The sequence below is a fragment of the Thalia democratica genome, chromosome 9 (assembly GCF_965202585.1).
Source record: "Thalia democratica chromosome 9, ktThaDemo2.hap1.1, whole genome shotgun sequence".
NCBI classification, from domain to species: domain Eukaryota; kingdom Metazoa; phylum Chordata; class Thaliacea; order Salpida; family Salpidae; genus Thalia; species Thalia democratica.
The window spans coordinates 14988418-15003016 of NC_139173.1; the positions used below are offsets into that span (position 1 = coordinate 14988418).

At 31.1% G+C, this 14599-nt stretch overlaps 1 protein-coding gene across 1 annotated transcript in view; it reads left to right on the forward strand.

Annotated features, from left to right (window-relative positions):
- Positions 1–14599, forward strand: part of LOC145843911 (ATP-binding cassette sub-family G member 1-like) — a 30764-nt gene that overhangs the window by 3022 nt on the left and 13143 nt on the right. The window contains exons 3-6 of the mRNA XM_082951187.1: positions 1277–1364; positions 2019–2263; positions 13571–13694; positions 13853–14065. Coding sequence (XP_082807313.1) covers positions 1277–1364; positions 2019–2263; positions 13571–13694; positions 13853–14065 — 670 coding nt within the window. The remainder of the gene's footprint in view (positions 1–1276; positions 1365–2018; positions 2264–13570; positions 13695–13852; positions 14066–14599) is intronic.

The following is a 14599-nucleotide window of genomic DNA, read 5'->3' on the forward strand; positions in this document are numbered from 1 at the left end:
CATTATATTTAGCAAAAGTTTCAAAACTACCATTCAAAACGCCAAAAATCTTTTTTTTTTGCTTTTCATCATAAACTCCAGAAAACCTAGTGTAAGTTTCAAATTATGACATCATTGCCCCCTTTGCTGCAAATGACCCTTTTTAGGAAATCCTCAACATTCTAAAGTCTAAAAATCTCCTACATTTGTTTCAATAGCATTTTTTGCAATATATTTTAAATGTCAATAATTAATTTAACAATAAAAACATTTGTCTTTTTTTAGGTTAAATAATTAAATGCAGCTAGCTTTTTTACAGATTTTATTAATAAATCCGTAACTTCACTTAGTGGCTTAGTTTTGAAAAAGCTTTTCTACAGCTTTTTCTGAACTTTATGCGATTTTACAGTTATAAAATACCTTCAAACTAATTTTTAAAGCGTTACACAAAATTATTCCTTTATAACGCAAAATGTTAGTTTAGTTAGTTTTTGTCCTTTTTCCTTTAAAGTTAAATTTGTGTCAATCGCCAAAATTATACAGTCTAGTTATTTTAAGAGTTTAGTACGCAATATAGTACAAAATGATGTAAATAAAAATAGTCTGCTAGTCCTACAAACAAAAATTCTATGGACTTATGAAAAAATCTGTTTATTTAGATAAATCAAGTTGCAATTGTTTCATCGGACAGGTAAAACTAAAAAGTATATAAAGTATAAAGTTTGAAATTTATCCACAAATAACTTTATTACGATAAAAGTCAAATGCCACATACGAAAGATAAAATATATGTAAGAACAAACACATAGAACAAAAGTGAATGAAGCTTGCTATCAATAATCTCTTGTAGAGGGGTTGGAAAGCTGCGGCCCCCAAAGCAGAAATCTGCTGCCTTAGATGTATTTTTTAGCTCAAAATATACTTGAAACAATAATTTAAAGAATTGGATTTTGTGGTAAAAACTCAAACAAGACTATTAATTTAAATTTTTAGCACCCAATAGTACTTCATTATTGCTTTTAACACACTAATAAATTGTTGTTTTTTGTTGATTATTAAAATTATTTCAAATAACTGCGGTCCGCAAAAGAAGTTTTTCTATACAGTACGGCCCGCTAGCAACTTTTTTAAGGAAATCTAGCCTTTCACTTATTAAAGGCTGCTGACACCTGTACTAGGAAAAAGAAAAAATGTTTTATTTGTTATAGTGAACAATTGATGGTATTACCTAGTTAGATACTTCTTGAAAGTTTTTAATTTTTTTTTGTTAAATGATAAAAATTTTCTTATATTTTAGAGAACGAGGAAGAAAAGGAGAAATCTTTGTTAATGGAAATGTTCGCGATACAAGCCAGTTTAGAAAACTTTCTTGTTATATTATGCAGGTTATTAAAAACCTCACATAGTTTTTTGTTGGTTTAAATTTCTAAATTTTCTTCCTTTTCAAAAAGACTTTAACTCATTTTCTAAGATGTAAGTTCTTAAATAACATTAAACTAAGTTTTCGTAACAATTAGTTTTATTTCTATCAACAACGTACAATTACAAAAACAAAGAAACAGCTGATTCGTTTACTTTTTGGCATATTAATACTTTTTTCTTTTATATATCTAGTTTTAACACTTATAAATGTCTTTTGATTTCGTATACTTCATATAAACGATCTTTATAAACTTATATAAATAACACCCTGTAACTGTCTCAAAATTTCCAAAATTCACCAGTATATTTAAAATATACCAAAAGCAATTGGATGTTATGAGAAAATACTGTTAAGAATATTTTTAAATTTTTTTTAGTCAGCTTGACACTCTCATGATAGATTGATGCTTATATAATTTTTCCTACATACATTGTGTATTAGAATTAGGTATTGCTTTGGCTAAGTAGTTTATAAACTGAATTGTCAAAATATACTTTCTGTAATCGTTAAAAATCAAGTTATTTTACAGACAGAAAAACAAAAAATAAAAAGAAACACTTTATTTTTTAGTTATATTTTACTTGTCTTTAAATTAAAAGTTATATAACTAAAACAGGATGATCTACTTCTACCATATTTAACAGTAGATGAGGCTATGATGGTGTCAGCTAATTTAAAGCTTGGAGATGCAACATGTCAGACAAAGAAAAATCTCAGGAATGAAATTTTAGGCATGCTCGGGTTAATTCCAAGTAGAAAAACAAAAACATGTGATTTATCTGGTGGTCAAAGAAAGCGACTAGCCATCGCTCTTGAACTTGTAAACAATCCACCCGTAATGTTCTTTGACGAACCAACGAGGTAAAACATAGAACTTAAACGAAGTTTTTAGTTTTATACTATATACGTTCAGCTGATCTTTTGTAAAATTTAAAATAAGCTTTTACTTTAGAATATTTCTAAGCTAAGGAATAATTACAAAACATTTTTCAAATCAGCTAAAAATATTTAATTTAGTAAAAAGCATTTCATAATAAAAAGATACTTTTAAAAACGTGAAAATACTTAGCTCTATGAAACGCACAAACTTGTTTTTCTAAAATCTGTTAAGTAATGACTTAATAATAATTTAATTTGTGATTTTAAAACTTTAGTTACATTAAAAGAAGTCATTTAAGATTAAAACATTTAAAAAAAATCAAGTATTGTGCGATTTGAATACGTTTGTTTTGATAAAAAAATTTTAGAAGTACTTTTTATTTTTAAAGGCTAAAAAGTGATCACAACATTTTTTAAATGAAGTTAAAAGAATTATAACTTTAATATAAGAATAAAGCTTTTTATATTTAAAAAATACTTTTTTACCAGTTTGCTTACTCAAAATTAGTTTTTAATTTATAGCCCTTGGTATTTTATAAAACCCAAATTTTCATAACAAGTCAAACATTTTAGCTTTTATATACTTAATTTAAGCCCGTTCCAAAGATCATTAGAAGCATAATAAAAGCTGTTCCGAAATACTAGAATTCAAAGTCTATGTCTTGCTGACTTAAGGTACACTAATTAGTTTTTTGAAATCGGCAGATTAAAATTATAATTTGACTCAAAGTTGTTTAAAAAATTTTCCAAATAATAAATGTATTCTTAAAACTAGTAGATGCATCTGAACTAAAGTTAGCAACAGTTTGTAAAATATTTTAAAAAATATGAAAAGTTTATTTTCGGTAAAAATAGGTGTCAATCTATATAATTATAAAAGTTAAACTAATATTAGCATTTTAATTATTTTTTTGTCTAATCTAGTGAACTTAAATTTAGATTATTTATAAAAAACAGAGTTACAAAAGGTTTGTCTTTCTAAAACAAAAAATAAACTTTTTAGTTTTATTTAAATCAGTGTTAATTATTTTATTTTCTTAAAGTTTTTTAATACTTTGTATGTAGCCAATCTAAAAACAATAGTTGTTAAAATTTTCAAAACCAAAAACATGTTTTACGTGTGCTAAAACTTTGTCATATTAAACTTTTGAAGAATTTTTTTAAATTATTATAGACTTAAAAAAATTTACTATTCCAAAATGTTAAGAAATAGTTAATAAAGTTTATAGCTTTAAACTAGATAACAAATCGCAAAATAAACTTGTTATAACTAGTTATCTACCGGATCCAAAATCAAGAACCGGAACCGGCCGGAACCGGCCATGTTTTCATGGAACCGGATCCGGCAGGATCCTGGCTGAAATTTAGCCAGGTCCGGATCCAATTAGTTTGGAAAGACTTTGTTTTACGCAATTAGCTTCTTTCAGTTTTATATACTTAGATTATTGTAGTTTGAATATTTAACTTATATGAAATTAGTCAAGCGAAACAGAATAATTAAACTTTATTATATGTTTTGGTTTAAGAAAATAAGTAGAGAGATCTCAACTGCTATGAAGAATAACTCCTTGTCAATTTAGTTTAATAATTTATTAACACTGTAAAATCTGAAATGGAAACAAGTATAAACATAAACACTAAAATGAGCTATTGTCTAATTATTCTATATCCCCTCCAGCTCATTTAAGATGATAACAAGTTTAAGGCAATGACCATAGCTCGTCAAGAGGGGATTTAAATAAGTAACCAAAATATTTTACTAAGATAAAACTAAATTTTATGCATTAACAAAGCTCAATTAACTTAAACAAGGGATTTATTTTAGGAAAAATAAATAAATAAATAAAAACTGCAATAAAAAGCACTAAATAAATCCAAAACAATTCAAGTTCATGCAACTCCACGCTGAATCCTTCCTGGCTCAGCAATTATCACTATCAGCAGTAATTGAAAACTCAGCACCAACTGTTGTATAAACAGGAACAAGCAGACTTCACTTACGGTGATTTCTACTTTGGAGTACTCCACTCTCAAGCTTCCCTGGCGCATTGAAGTCTTTCAACCTACGCAAAGCAAGCGGCACCTTATTTTTTTTGGAAACCATAGGAGCAGGAATGTACTCTTCCTCAACCTCTTCATGATCCGCTTCAACCTCACTGGTTTTACCAGTATTGGCACCGTTGGAATCCTCTGTAATCTTTACAGAAGAATCAGGACGTTGATGATCAACATTGCACTCATGTGAGCTTGGTAGATTACTGCTCCAACCTCGGGAAGTTTTTGCTTCAATGCTTGTTGAGGCTGGGTTGTACATCCTTAAAAACTTTCTGTTCCTCCGAGTAAGTCTCCGTGAACCATCAACTCTGACTACATACTGATCATGTGGAAGCACCTCCATTACAACTCCGCTTCTGTCCCATTTACATGGATGAGTGCCACTCTGGTTCTGTAGTAGACACCTACTGCCAACATAGAGAGGTCGAAAATCTCTGGCTCTTTGGTTAAGTACTTCGGAATTCTTAACAAATCTTGTACGGAGCCTCTTCTTTAAGCTCGTATGCTTATCTCCACATGGGTCGCACGTTAGGATTGGAGAACTTGTCAAGTTTGTTCAAGAATGAGAAGCTATCTCGCAGCTGACGTCCATATATGATCTCGGCTGGAGACACTTGACAATCGCTATCAGGAGTATTTCTCAAATGGAGCATCGCTTTAAAAACTTGTCATTGTCCAGACTTCCTGAAGCGTCAACATTTGATCTTAGCAACCTTTTTGCCTGTTTGACGGCTACTTCCGCTCTACCGTTTGATCTTGAATAGTAAGTTGAAGACATTCGATGCGTAACATCCAAGGTTTTAAGGAATTCCTTTGTTGCACTGGACGTAAATTCCGGTCCCCCATCACTTGATATTTCCTCGGGTACTCCAAGCCTGGAAAATAAAACTCGGAGGCACTTAATCAACCCACGCGAACCTGCCTGAGAGGTTCCGCTGGGTGTGGAAAATATTTCTGACCAACCCGACAACCTGTCACCGACTACCAAAAAATTGTTTCCGGCAAACTGAAAAAAAATCTGCGAATATTTTTTCAAAAGGGTTTGTAGGAGGATCAGATGATTCTTGTGGCAATGATGGTTGAGAAGGTGAATTGCGGTTGCAGCTTTGACAATTGGCCCGAATTGCTTCAATGTCTTGTGTAATACCACGTCAGAAGACAATCTGTTGGGCACGATTATGCATTGATGTGACTCCTTGGTGCGCCGAGTGTAACTTGTTGAGGACCCGATATCGTAAACTGACAGGAATTACTACTTTGTCCTTGTAAAGTATAACCCCATCACTTAAGTACAATGCATAATCGTATCTAAAATACGCTGACAAAGATTCATCATGTTTCAAGCTTCGACCTTCCTCAATACACCTTGATACTCTTGAAAGAACTTTGTCATTTAGTGTCTTTTCTACAATTTCCTCCCAAGTGATTGCCATTGAATGGCATACTTCATTACTCAATGAAGCAATTAGAAGTGATTCGTCAGTTAAATCACTATCTTGTGAATTCACTTCATTAATCGAGCTTGGATAACGCGATGCAGCATCTGCCGCTAGATTAGTTTTACCTGGCATGTGATGCACTTGAAAAGGTCATGGCAATGTACATTGTTTGAGCCTAAAAATGCGCGTGTTGTGAATTTCGTTTAAATCACCAAAAGTCTTTACCAGTGGTTAATGATCCGTAACAACCACAAGATCTTTGCAGCCCTTCGTTAAATACTTTGTCTGTTCTAATGACCAAGCAATAGCAAGCGACTCCCCTTCTATGGCAGCATAATTCTTTTCTGCCCCATTCAGAAACCTTGAACCTGCAAGCGTCACTTTCCAGCCGGTGGTGCAGCAATCTGGTATTCGGCTATTGCATGTGCAGTGTTTTTTGCTTTGACCAGTCTGGTCTAAGACAAGTCAGTTTCCCAAGATCAAAAATTTGAACACCGCTCTTTATTGCGTCAATGATTATCTCTTTTGATTCATTAAATGATTGGTTTAATTTTTCGGTCCTCATAAACTTACATTTTGGACTGAGAAAATCTCTAAACGGTGCCATAACTTTACGAAGTTTGGCATAATTTGCGACTTGATTTATCAGACCAAACCAGCTACGTATATCTGTGGCAGACTTTGGGGTTGGGAAATTGCGAATGGAATCCAGATATTTGGGCAAAGGTTCTATGCGTACATCAGAAATTCTAAATCCAGCAAAATCAACGGACTTTTGACAAAACTGGAACTTTTTGGGATTTAGAATGATGCCTGCATTGCTAGCTTTTGACAGAAAATCTATTGTTTGCCACCAGTGACACTCTAATTCTGAATCAAAAAATATAGTGTCATCATCACATCTCTCCTTCTTTCAAAATCAGATAAAATAGCTGCAAATCGTCGATTGTAACCATCACCAGATGATACAAAGCCTTGAGGTGCTCTAGTATATCGGTACCTGCCAAACGGAGTGATAAATGTAGTGAGGTGTTTATCACTTTCTCTCAGTGGAACTCCGTTACCCGTTCCATGCGTCTGTTACAGTCTTGAACGTTCCCTTTGGAATTCTGCGCTCTAGTTTAAACGGAGTATCCGTAGCGCACGTCTCCCTCTGGCAATACTTGTTAAGTGGTGAGAGATCTACTGTCCTCCTAGGTGACCCATCCTGTTTCCTGGTGACCACCATGCGGTGACACCAGCTTACAGGTTCACAAAATGGGACACGTTCCAAGACACCCAACCTCACATCTCGAGTAAGATCTGCTTCAACCTGCTTCTGCCAATGAATAGGCACGTGAGCTGGTGTATGACAAGCACGTGATTTAGCATCATTCTCCAAATGTATCTCAAGTGGAGGCCCACTCATTTGCTAGAATAGTCTAAGTGGACATACATTAAACGTTGAAGCTGCGTACCTATGTAAAGGCCAATCACGCTTTTTGTATTTGTTGCCTCAAACAGAGCTTGTTTGGTCGGTCTGGCACTCTACTCCTTGGCGGGCAATCACAGGTCACATCTTAATGCGAGTTCAGTCTATTCGGATCATTTTCATTTGAACTTACAGCAACTTCAGAATGCTGATGAGGCAGTTGAGATCCAACGGTGGGAAAATCCTTATTAATAATCAGGAGGTCAACCATGGTTTCATACGAGAGAAAGAATCCAGTCACTGAATCGCTTACATAAACAATTCCATCACATCTGATAACCTCCTTCTTCGGAGACATTCCGCTAAAAGTCGCTTTAAAATCTCCTAGAATGTTAATAGGAATTTTATTGGCAGCCTGAATTGTGACGGATACAGGCATTAAATCCTTCTTACAAAAACCAGCCTCCTAAAAGTTTTTCCACCCCCAAAGGTTCGACTGTGCTCCAGTATCAGCTAAAGCACTTACCCATGCAAACTTGTTTGTGCCACGTCTAGCAATCTTGACTGATGCACGAGGATGATTAGTCGTTCCCTTGGCTTTACGCAAGGACTTCTTGCTAAATATTGTGTTATTCAACATGATTCGTTTACTTGCGTGTAGTGACATTATTTGGGTATCTTGTTGCATAAAATGAGAACGATCAGCTCGGATTTGAACAGCATTAATTTTTTTTGATCGACTACGCCAACATGATAAACAATATCTGAAAGGATTTTTATTTTGGTTACGTTTTTCATTAAAAAGGATAGAAAAGCTTTTTACAGTTCTGGCAAGGAACATGTTGGGACTTATCTCCTATGTTGACACGTCCCTTCTTCTGACGTTGAAAGGAAAAGATTGCAGATATAGTTCGCGAATTCTCAGTCGCATGGCGTCCCATTTCTTTATTTTCAATAAAGGAAATTATATCACATGATGACCTGGATAAGATATCTTCAGTACTGAGAACTTCTATTCTAATATCATCGTACCCAACGCCAGCGAGCATCACGTCTTTTATTGCTTCTTCTATGTAGCTCGTCACATTGCTTTTCCCACAGTCACACTCACTGACTGTAGTGAAATTACAGGTTTCTGCTTTGCTTCGTACACGTGTGGCAAACGTCCTAAATGGCTCATCATGGTCCTGATGTAGGTTCATAAGCTCTGCTCTCTTTACACCAATAGCAACTTTTATGACTGCAATCGATTCCATCAGTTTAGCAACGTAACTTTCTGATTTGGCCATCAGTCGAGGATCACTTGCTAACATAAGATCACCAAGCTTGTCCTACGCACACTGAAAAAGCTGTAAGCTTGCATTTTGGTTGCTTATATTCGAACCAATCTTGAATGCTCCCACCTCCGAATGAAAGCAAGCCATGTCTCTTGGCTGATCCCCCGGTCAACCCTTGGTAGAATCAATTGAGGTGCATTTGGCATTACTCCATTATTGGATAACCCAGAATCTTGCTGATGTGGAGGTTGAGAAAGCTACTCACTACAACCATTTTACTTTCTCAGTTTGTCGATAGGATTTTACATGAAGAATAACTCCTTGTCAATTTAGTTTAATAATTTATTAACAATGTAAAATCTAAAATGAAAACAAGTATAAACATAAACACTAAAATGAGCTATAGTCTAATTATTGTACATGCTAGAGGAGAAATAATGAATTTATATTTTCAAGAATTTATTTTACAAACTAAGTTTCGGTCAAAGATCTCGTCAGTGCTTAAATAAATCTAAAAAGATATGTGACAGTCATGGAAAATAACATTTAAATAATTAAATTAAAATTAAAACAATTTTTACTCAAAAATTTTACTTAAAAAACTAAACAAATGAAGTTTTAATATAAAGATTGAGTATATATTTTTAGTTAAGTTTTAAAGTCAATATAACAACAATAATAATAATAAAAGCTTTATGTAGCTTTCTTTTTTCTTCTAGTTAATTTTCAAAGTAAACATTGCTTAAGCAAAAATGTAGTTAATAAAGTGAGCTAAAAGTTGAGGTGCATTTTAACGTAGCTTATTTTAAGCGTTACGTAACTATTGAAAATTTAAACAATCTTGAGCTTGTAATTAAACTTTAGTTAATAAATCGTTTGTTGTAAAAATGCAGTACAGTAGTTTATCAAAAATTATAAAGTTCTCATCTTAATTATGACCATTATTTAATCTACTTTTGATGTAAATTTTAAAAAGCTTTGGAGTGGAAAATATGTCTTTAGTTCCATTATAATAAATTTAGGGAGATATTATTTGGTTCTTCTTTTAATTAAAAACAGTGTTCACACAGTCAGAATACTTAGGATAATTAAGGTTAGTTTTCTAAATTTAAGAATTTTTAAATTTTCAGAAAATATATATTTTAGATTTTAATTTAAGTAAGATATAGTTGAATTCAATTTCTTATCATTCAACTTTTTATACACATATTGTTTGATAACAACTTAAATTTTAATAATTTAAAAAAGTTAGAAAAACATTTTAAAGCATTTCATAAAATGTAAGATGACTCAGCACAATTTCATTGGCAAAAACAGTGGCAACCCTGTAAAAATATAAGACTAATCATATTATTTTCAATATAATTAATACCTAACAGTTACATAGTTTATTTCCCTTAATTAAAAATGTCAATTGCATGGAAATTTTTCAACGTAAGTGAGAAAGACCCTTGTTATGCAATAGTTCGTCAACAACTCTAAAACAAAAGAAGCTAACAGCAATGTACCAAGCTAGTATTGAGAGTTATCGCCCTATTAAACAATAGAAAATAAACAATCAAAATGCAATCACAATTCATAAAAACATTATGAACATGATTGCTAAGGACAAACAACCGTTTTCAATTACTAGCGATCAAGGTTCCATAGAACTGTTGGTTGCTTTAGAGTCATGTTACTTGATTCCGAGCTTTAAGTACTTCACTGATACAATGCTTCCTCAAACTTATGAAAGTTTGAAGATAAAAATACAAATGAGTTATCAGAAGCTTTGTTTTTGTATTTACAAGTGGCATATGGGCAAGTTCGAAGACAAAGATCTTTCTTTAACAGCACATCGGTTAAATGAAAGCTTCACATACAATCACCGAACTTTGCACTGTAAGGAAATAGAATGTTCTCACACTGGATTTAATATTTGTGAAAACATAAAGGATATGCTTGAATAATAGGGTAATATATAAACAGTATTCAAATTTTTCTGCGCGAAAATGCATTTAACATGAAGGCTGGTATGTTGTTCTTAGAATCCTTTTTAGCACCCTGTTTCATTTACACGCTTTATCTGATAATTAAAGAGTCCCTTTTTTCAGAAAGTAAGATTAGTGAGTTTATAGCCAAGGCTCGTCAAACTATTGGCTACTTTAACCATTTTTCTACAGCGTGCGAAAAAGAAAAAAAGTTCCAGGTCACTTAGGTTTATCAGTTATTTTTAGAAGCTGGTAACTTGTAAGAGCAAAAGCGGAATCGATTGCTTCCAAAAACTTTTATTTCTTCATCACAACTTGAAAAAACAAGTATCTTTGTATCTTGATGGCGTTGATATGGGTAACTTTTATTTACTAAATTACTTAGTTTTGTATATGTAACAGTTGCTAAAGAAGTTATTATAAGTAGAAGTCTAATGTAAAGCCTATCATAAAAAGAAAATTCGTAGGTTTTTAAAGCATTGTAATATTTAATCTAATTTTCTTTCAAGTTATACAAGAACAAAATTCAAAATTAGTCGTATAAGTAGCTTGAAATTTAATACTTAGACTTAGATTTCGTTTAGGTATTTTTTTGTTATTTTACAACCTTCTTTTTTCTAGTGTTTAACTAAAACATTTAGATAATAACATTTCGTTTTTATTTTCAAGATACTTGTATTAAACAATTTTACTAATTAATGGTATTATAACAGTTAAATCTTATAAGATAGTTAACTATTGAAAATACATAAAACTTAAAAATTTTAGGATCCGGCACCAGCCGAATCTTAAATTAAAAAATAGATCTAAAACCGGATCCGGCCGGATCTTAAATTAGAAAAAAGATCCGGAACCGGCCGAATCTCCAGTAATGGATCCAGTAGATCACTATATAACAGTTTAAATATAAATGCACTTTTAGTAGTATGTTTTTATAACAAACTAAAAATAGCGAGTTTATATTAAAAGCTTTTTTGACTATAAACAGCTTAATAAGCAATTTATTAAGTAGGTAACAAATAACTAAGTTGTCTAAAACTACAACTGCATATAAAATGTTCTGCTTACACTTTAATGCTGCCCAATATTTTTCGTAAATTTTACTCTTCTTGCTACTTTTACAACATATTCAAATACGAATATCGATCTAAACAGTAGTTTAAACAAGGGCTCGCAATTAAACATTAAGTATATATTACTATATCTTAAAATTTCTCAAGACAGTTTTAGTTATTTAGTTATACCTTTGGTATTAAATTAATAAATTCTGTCTTACTACAACTATATTAAAAATGTCCTAGCACTATGATATAATATCTCTGTCAACAGTTAGTGATGAATAAATGAGTCAATGTATCTAAGATTTATTTCAAATAAAGATAAATTCAAGAAAAGTTGTTGCCTCAGAATATGCATGTATGAAACAATTTCGAACATTAAAAAACAAGGTTCAAAACATAAATTTTGTATAAATAATCATGGAGAACTTATTGCTAGTAGTTGCAATCTTGGAAACTAATTTAAAAATTTCGGACTCGCGTAACGGGATTTAGTATAGCTAAAATATATAGTTTATTGAACGACAAAAAAATACGCTCAAAATATTTGGTCCTAAGACTTTGTGCACAAAAAAAACTTTCGGTTTTCGAGTCGCACATCACGGATACCTTTTAACGTCTTGTCCAGGACTAAAAATGAATTTAGATTACTAAAGACCCTCGCCTCCGACCGCACTAATTGAAAAAACACCTTTCAAGTCGATTAAAAAAGCATAAAAAAGTTCTCAAATTACTAGAGTAACTCTGCTTTGTTATATAATCTTTATCAAGGTTTACCAAAGACCCCTAGTAGAAATTTAGGGGGCCATAAGCTGCAAAGGAGGGCTATAAGACCATAACTTTAAACTTACACTGTTCTGAAGTTAATGATAAAAAGCAGAATATTTTCAAGGGTAAATTAAATTAACACTAGATATTCTGAAGTTCATGATGAAGAGTAATGAAAAAGCTCTTAGGTGTATTTAGGGGTAGTTTTGAAACTTACGCCAGGTATTACGGATAATTTGAAACTTACACTAGACCAGTGCAAATATACAACTTTTAATTGGATAAGAATTTAAAATTTTTAATGTAAGAAAAATATTTTTAAATCTGTTGTTTTTTTTTTTTAAGAGTTGAAAACATTTTTTTCTATGGTTTTTTAAACCAATTTTGTTGTATTTAAATCTTTATAAATAGCATAGGCACATATTATTACACATATTTAAAAGCTAATAGAGACTATTACATTAAATTTTTAAATGTTTATTACTAAATTTTCCCACACATTGCATGTTTCTTTCAAGAATCGTGATAGTAGTTAAAAATTAAATGACTGAAAGCATGTAGTAATTTATTAGCAGTAAATGAACAACTCTGATTGAATATGTTATTAAAAGGACACTTTTATAAATAAAAAACAAAAATTAAAAACAGTGTAATGCCTTAAATTACTTGTATCAAATAATAAATATGCTTAGTCATACGTAAAGAAGAAATTATTTATAACAAACAAGTAACAAATGTTTTTTAAATACTTATCTTTGAAGTCTTATCGATGTTTTTTTTTGTGATATATAGCCAGTTTGAAGGAGTTCTAAAAAGTTCAGAGAAAGCAGTTTAAAAAAAGTCTAATACTTAATTTTTGTTTAACATGTATTTTGTAATAAGTCGAAATCAAAATTTTATGTTCACTTTTGAAATGATTTTACTACATTTTTAGTGAAAGTATTAAAAAAACTATTCAATTAACTTTAAGTAGTTGTACAAAATTCTTGTATAGATTAATACCTGATTAAAAAACTTGTGTTTTTTTAATCTGACTAAAGTTTGTACTAATACATTATAAATTAATTGTAAAAACATCTTTAAGAGCAAAAAAAAAATCTTTTTTTAATATTTAACTTGTAAACTGTTTGTACAGTGTTAGTGAATAGTTTCAATTTAGTTTCAAGATATAATAAAAGAACAACAAAAAATAGTTTTAAATTATAAAAAGCTTTAACGTATACTAACTAATACTAACTTTTTACTCTAATTTTATTAAACAAATCAAAAAGCCTGTACAAAGCATACTAAAATATTTTTTAAATACTGTAGCGGACTTGATAGCTGCACGAGCTTTCAAGTAATATCTATTTTAAAGTCACTAGCTCGAGATGGAAGAACTATAATATGCACAATACACCAGCCTTCAGCAAAACTTTTTGAACTTTTTGATCAAGTTAGTGTGAATTATTTTTTAAGTTAAAATATATCTTTAGTATTTGAGCAGTTTTTGAAGTAAAAAATAAATGTAACCTATACTTATTTTTTTTTTAATTAAAACTTTCCATAAATTCTTAAATACTTGAGTTTACTGAATAAAAATACTTAATACAGCTTTACATTCTAAGTGCCGGTTATTGCATATACAATGGATCTGTTAATGGTCTTGTGGAATTTCTATCAGACCAAAACCTTAACTGTCCCCAATACCATAACCCTGCCGACTTTATAATTGAAGTTGCGTCCGGAGAATATGGTGATGTAACTAACATTTTAGTTGAGGCTGTAAAAGAAGGAAAGGCAGATTATTTTACTAAAAAGTGTCAAGTAAGTTAGATTATTAGGCGAAAACTTAGTTTATGTCTTTTTTTATCTTTAAAAATACTTTAAGTTATTTTTTAAGCTCAAAAAGAAAACTCAAGCGAAATGATCTCAGATCTAAAGCCTGTACTCTAATGTACTTAAGACAAGCTCAATTTTTTTAAATTAGTTTTGATTGTATTACTTCATCAGATCAAAGCTCTTGGTAGACTTAGACTCCGGTTTTTTCTTATTAAAACTCTTAGTTATGCTTAAACAAAGATAGTTATAGTCGTCAGTCTATAAACATTTATTATGTTTTACCAAAAAGCTATTTCTAGTACTTTTTTCTGACATGATCAGTGACGTCAGGTTGTTAATTTGCCTAAAACGTAAAAAATAAATGTCAACTAGAACTACTGCTAACATTTTCGGTTGTGGTAAGATAAAAAAATAATTTCTAAAATTTAACAAGTTTTAAGCTTTAATACGTATTAGTTAATATAAGGTATCTCAATTATCTTTATTTGTTATAAAATAAAAAACTTGGTTTTAAATTTC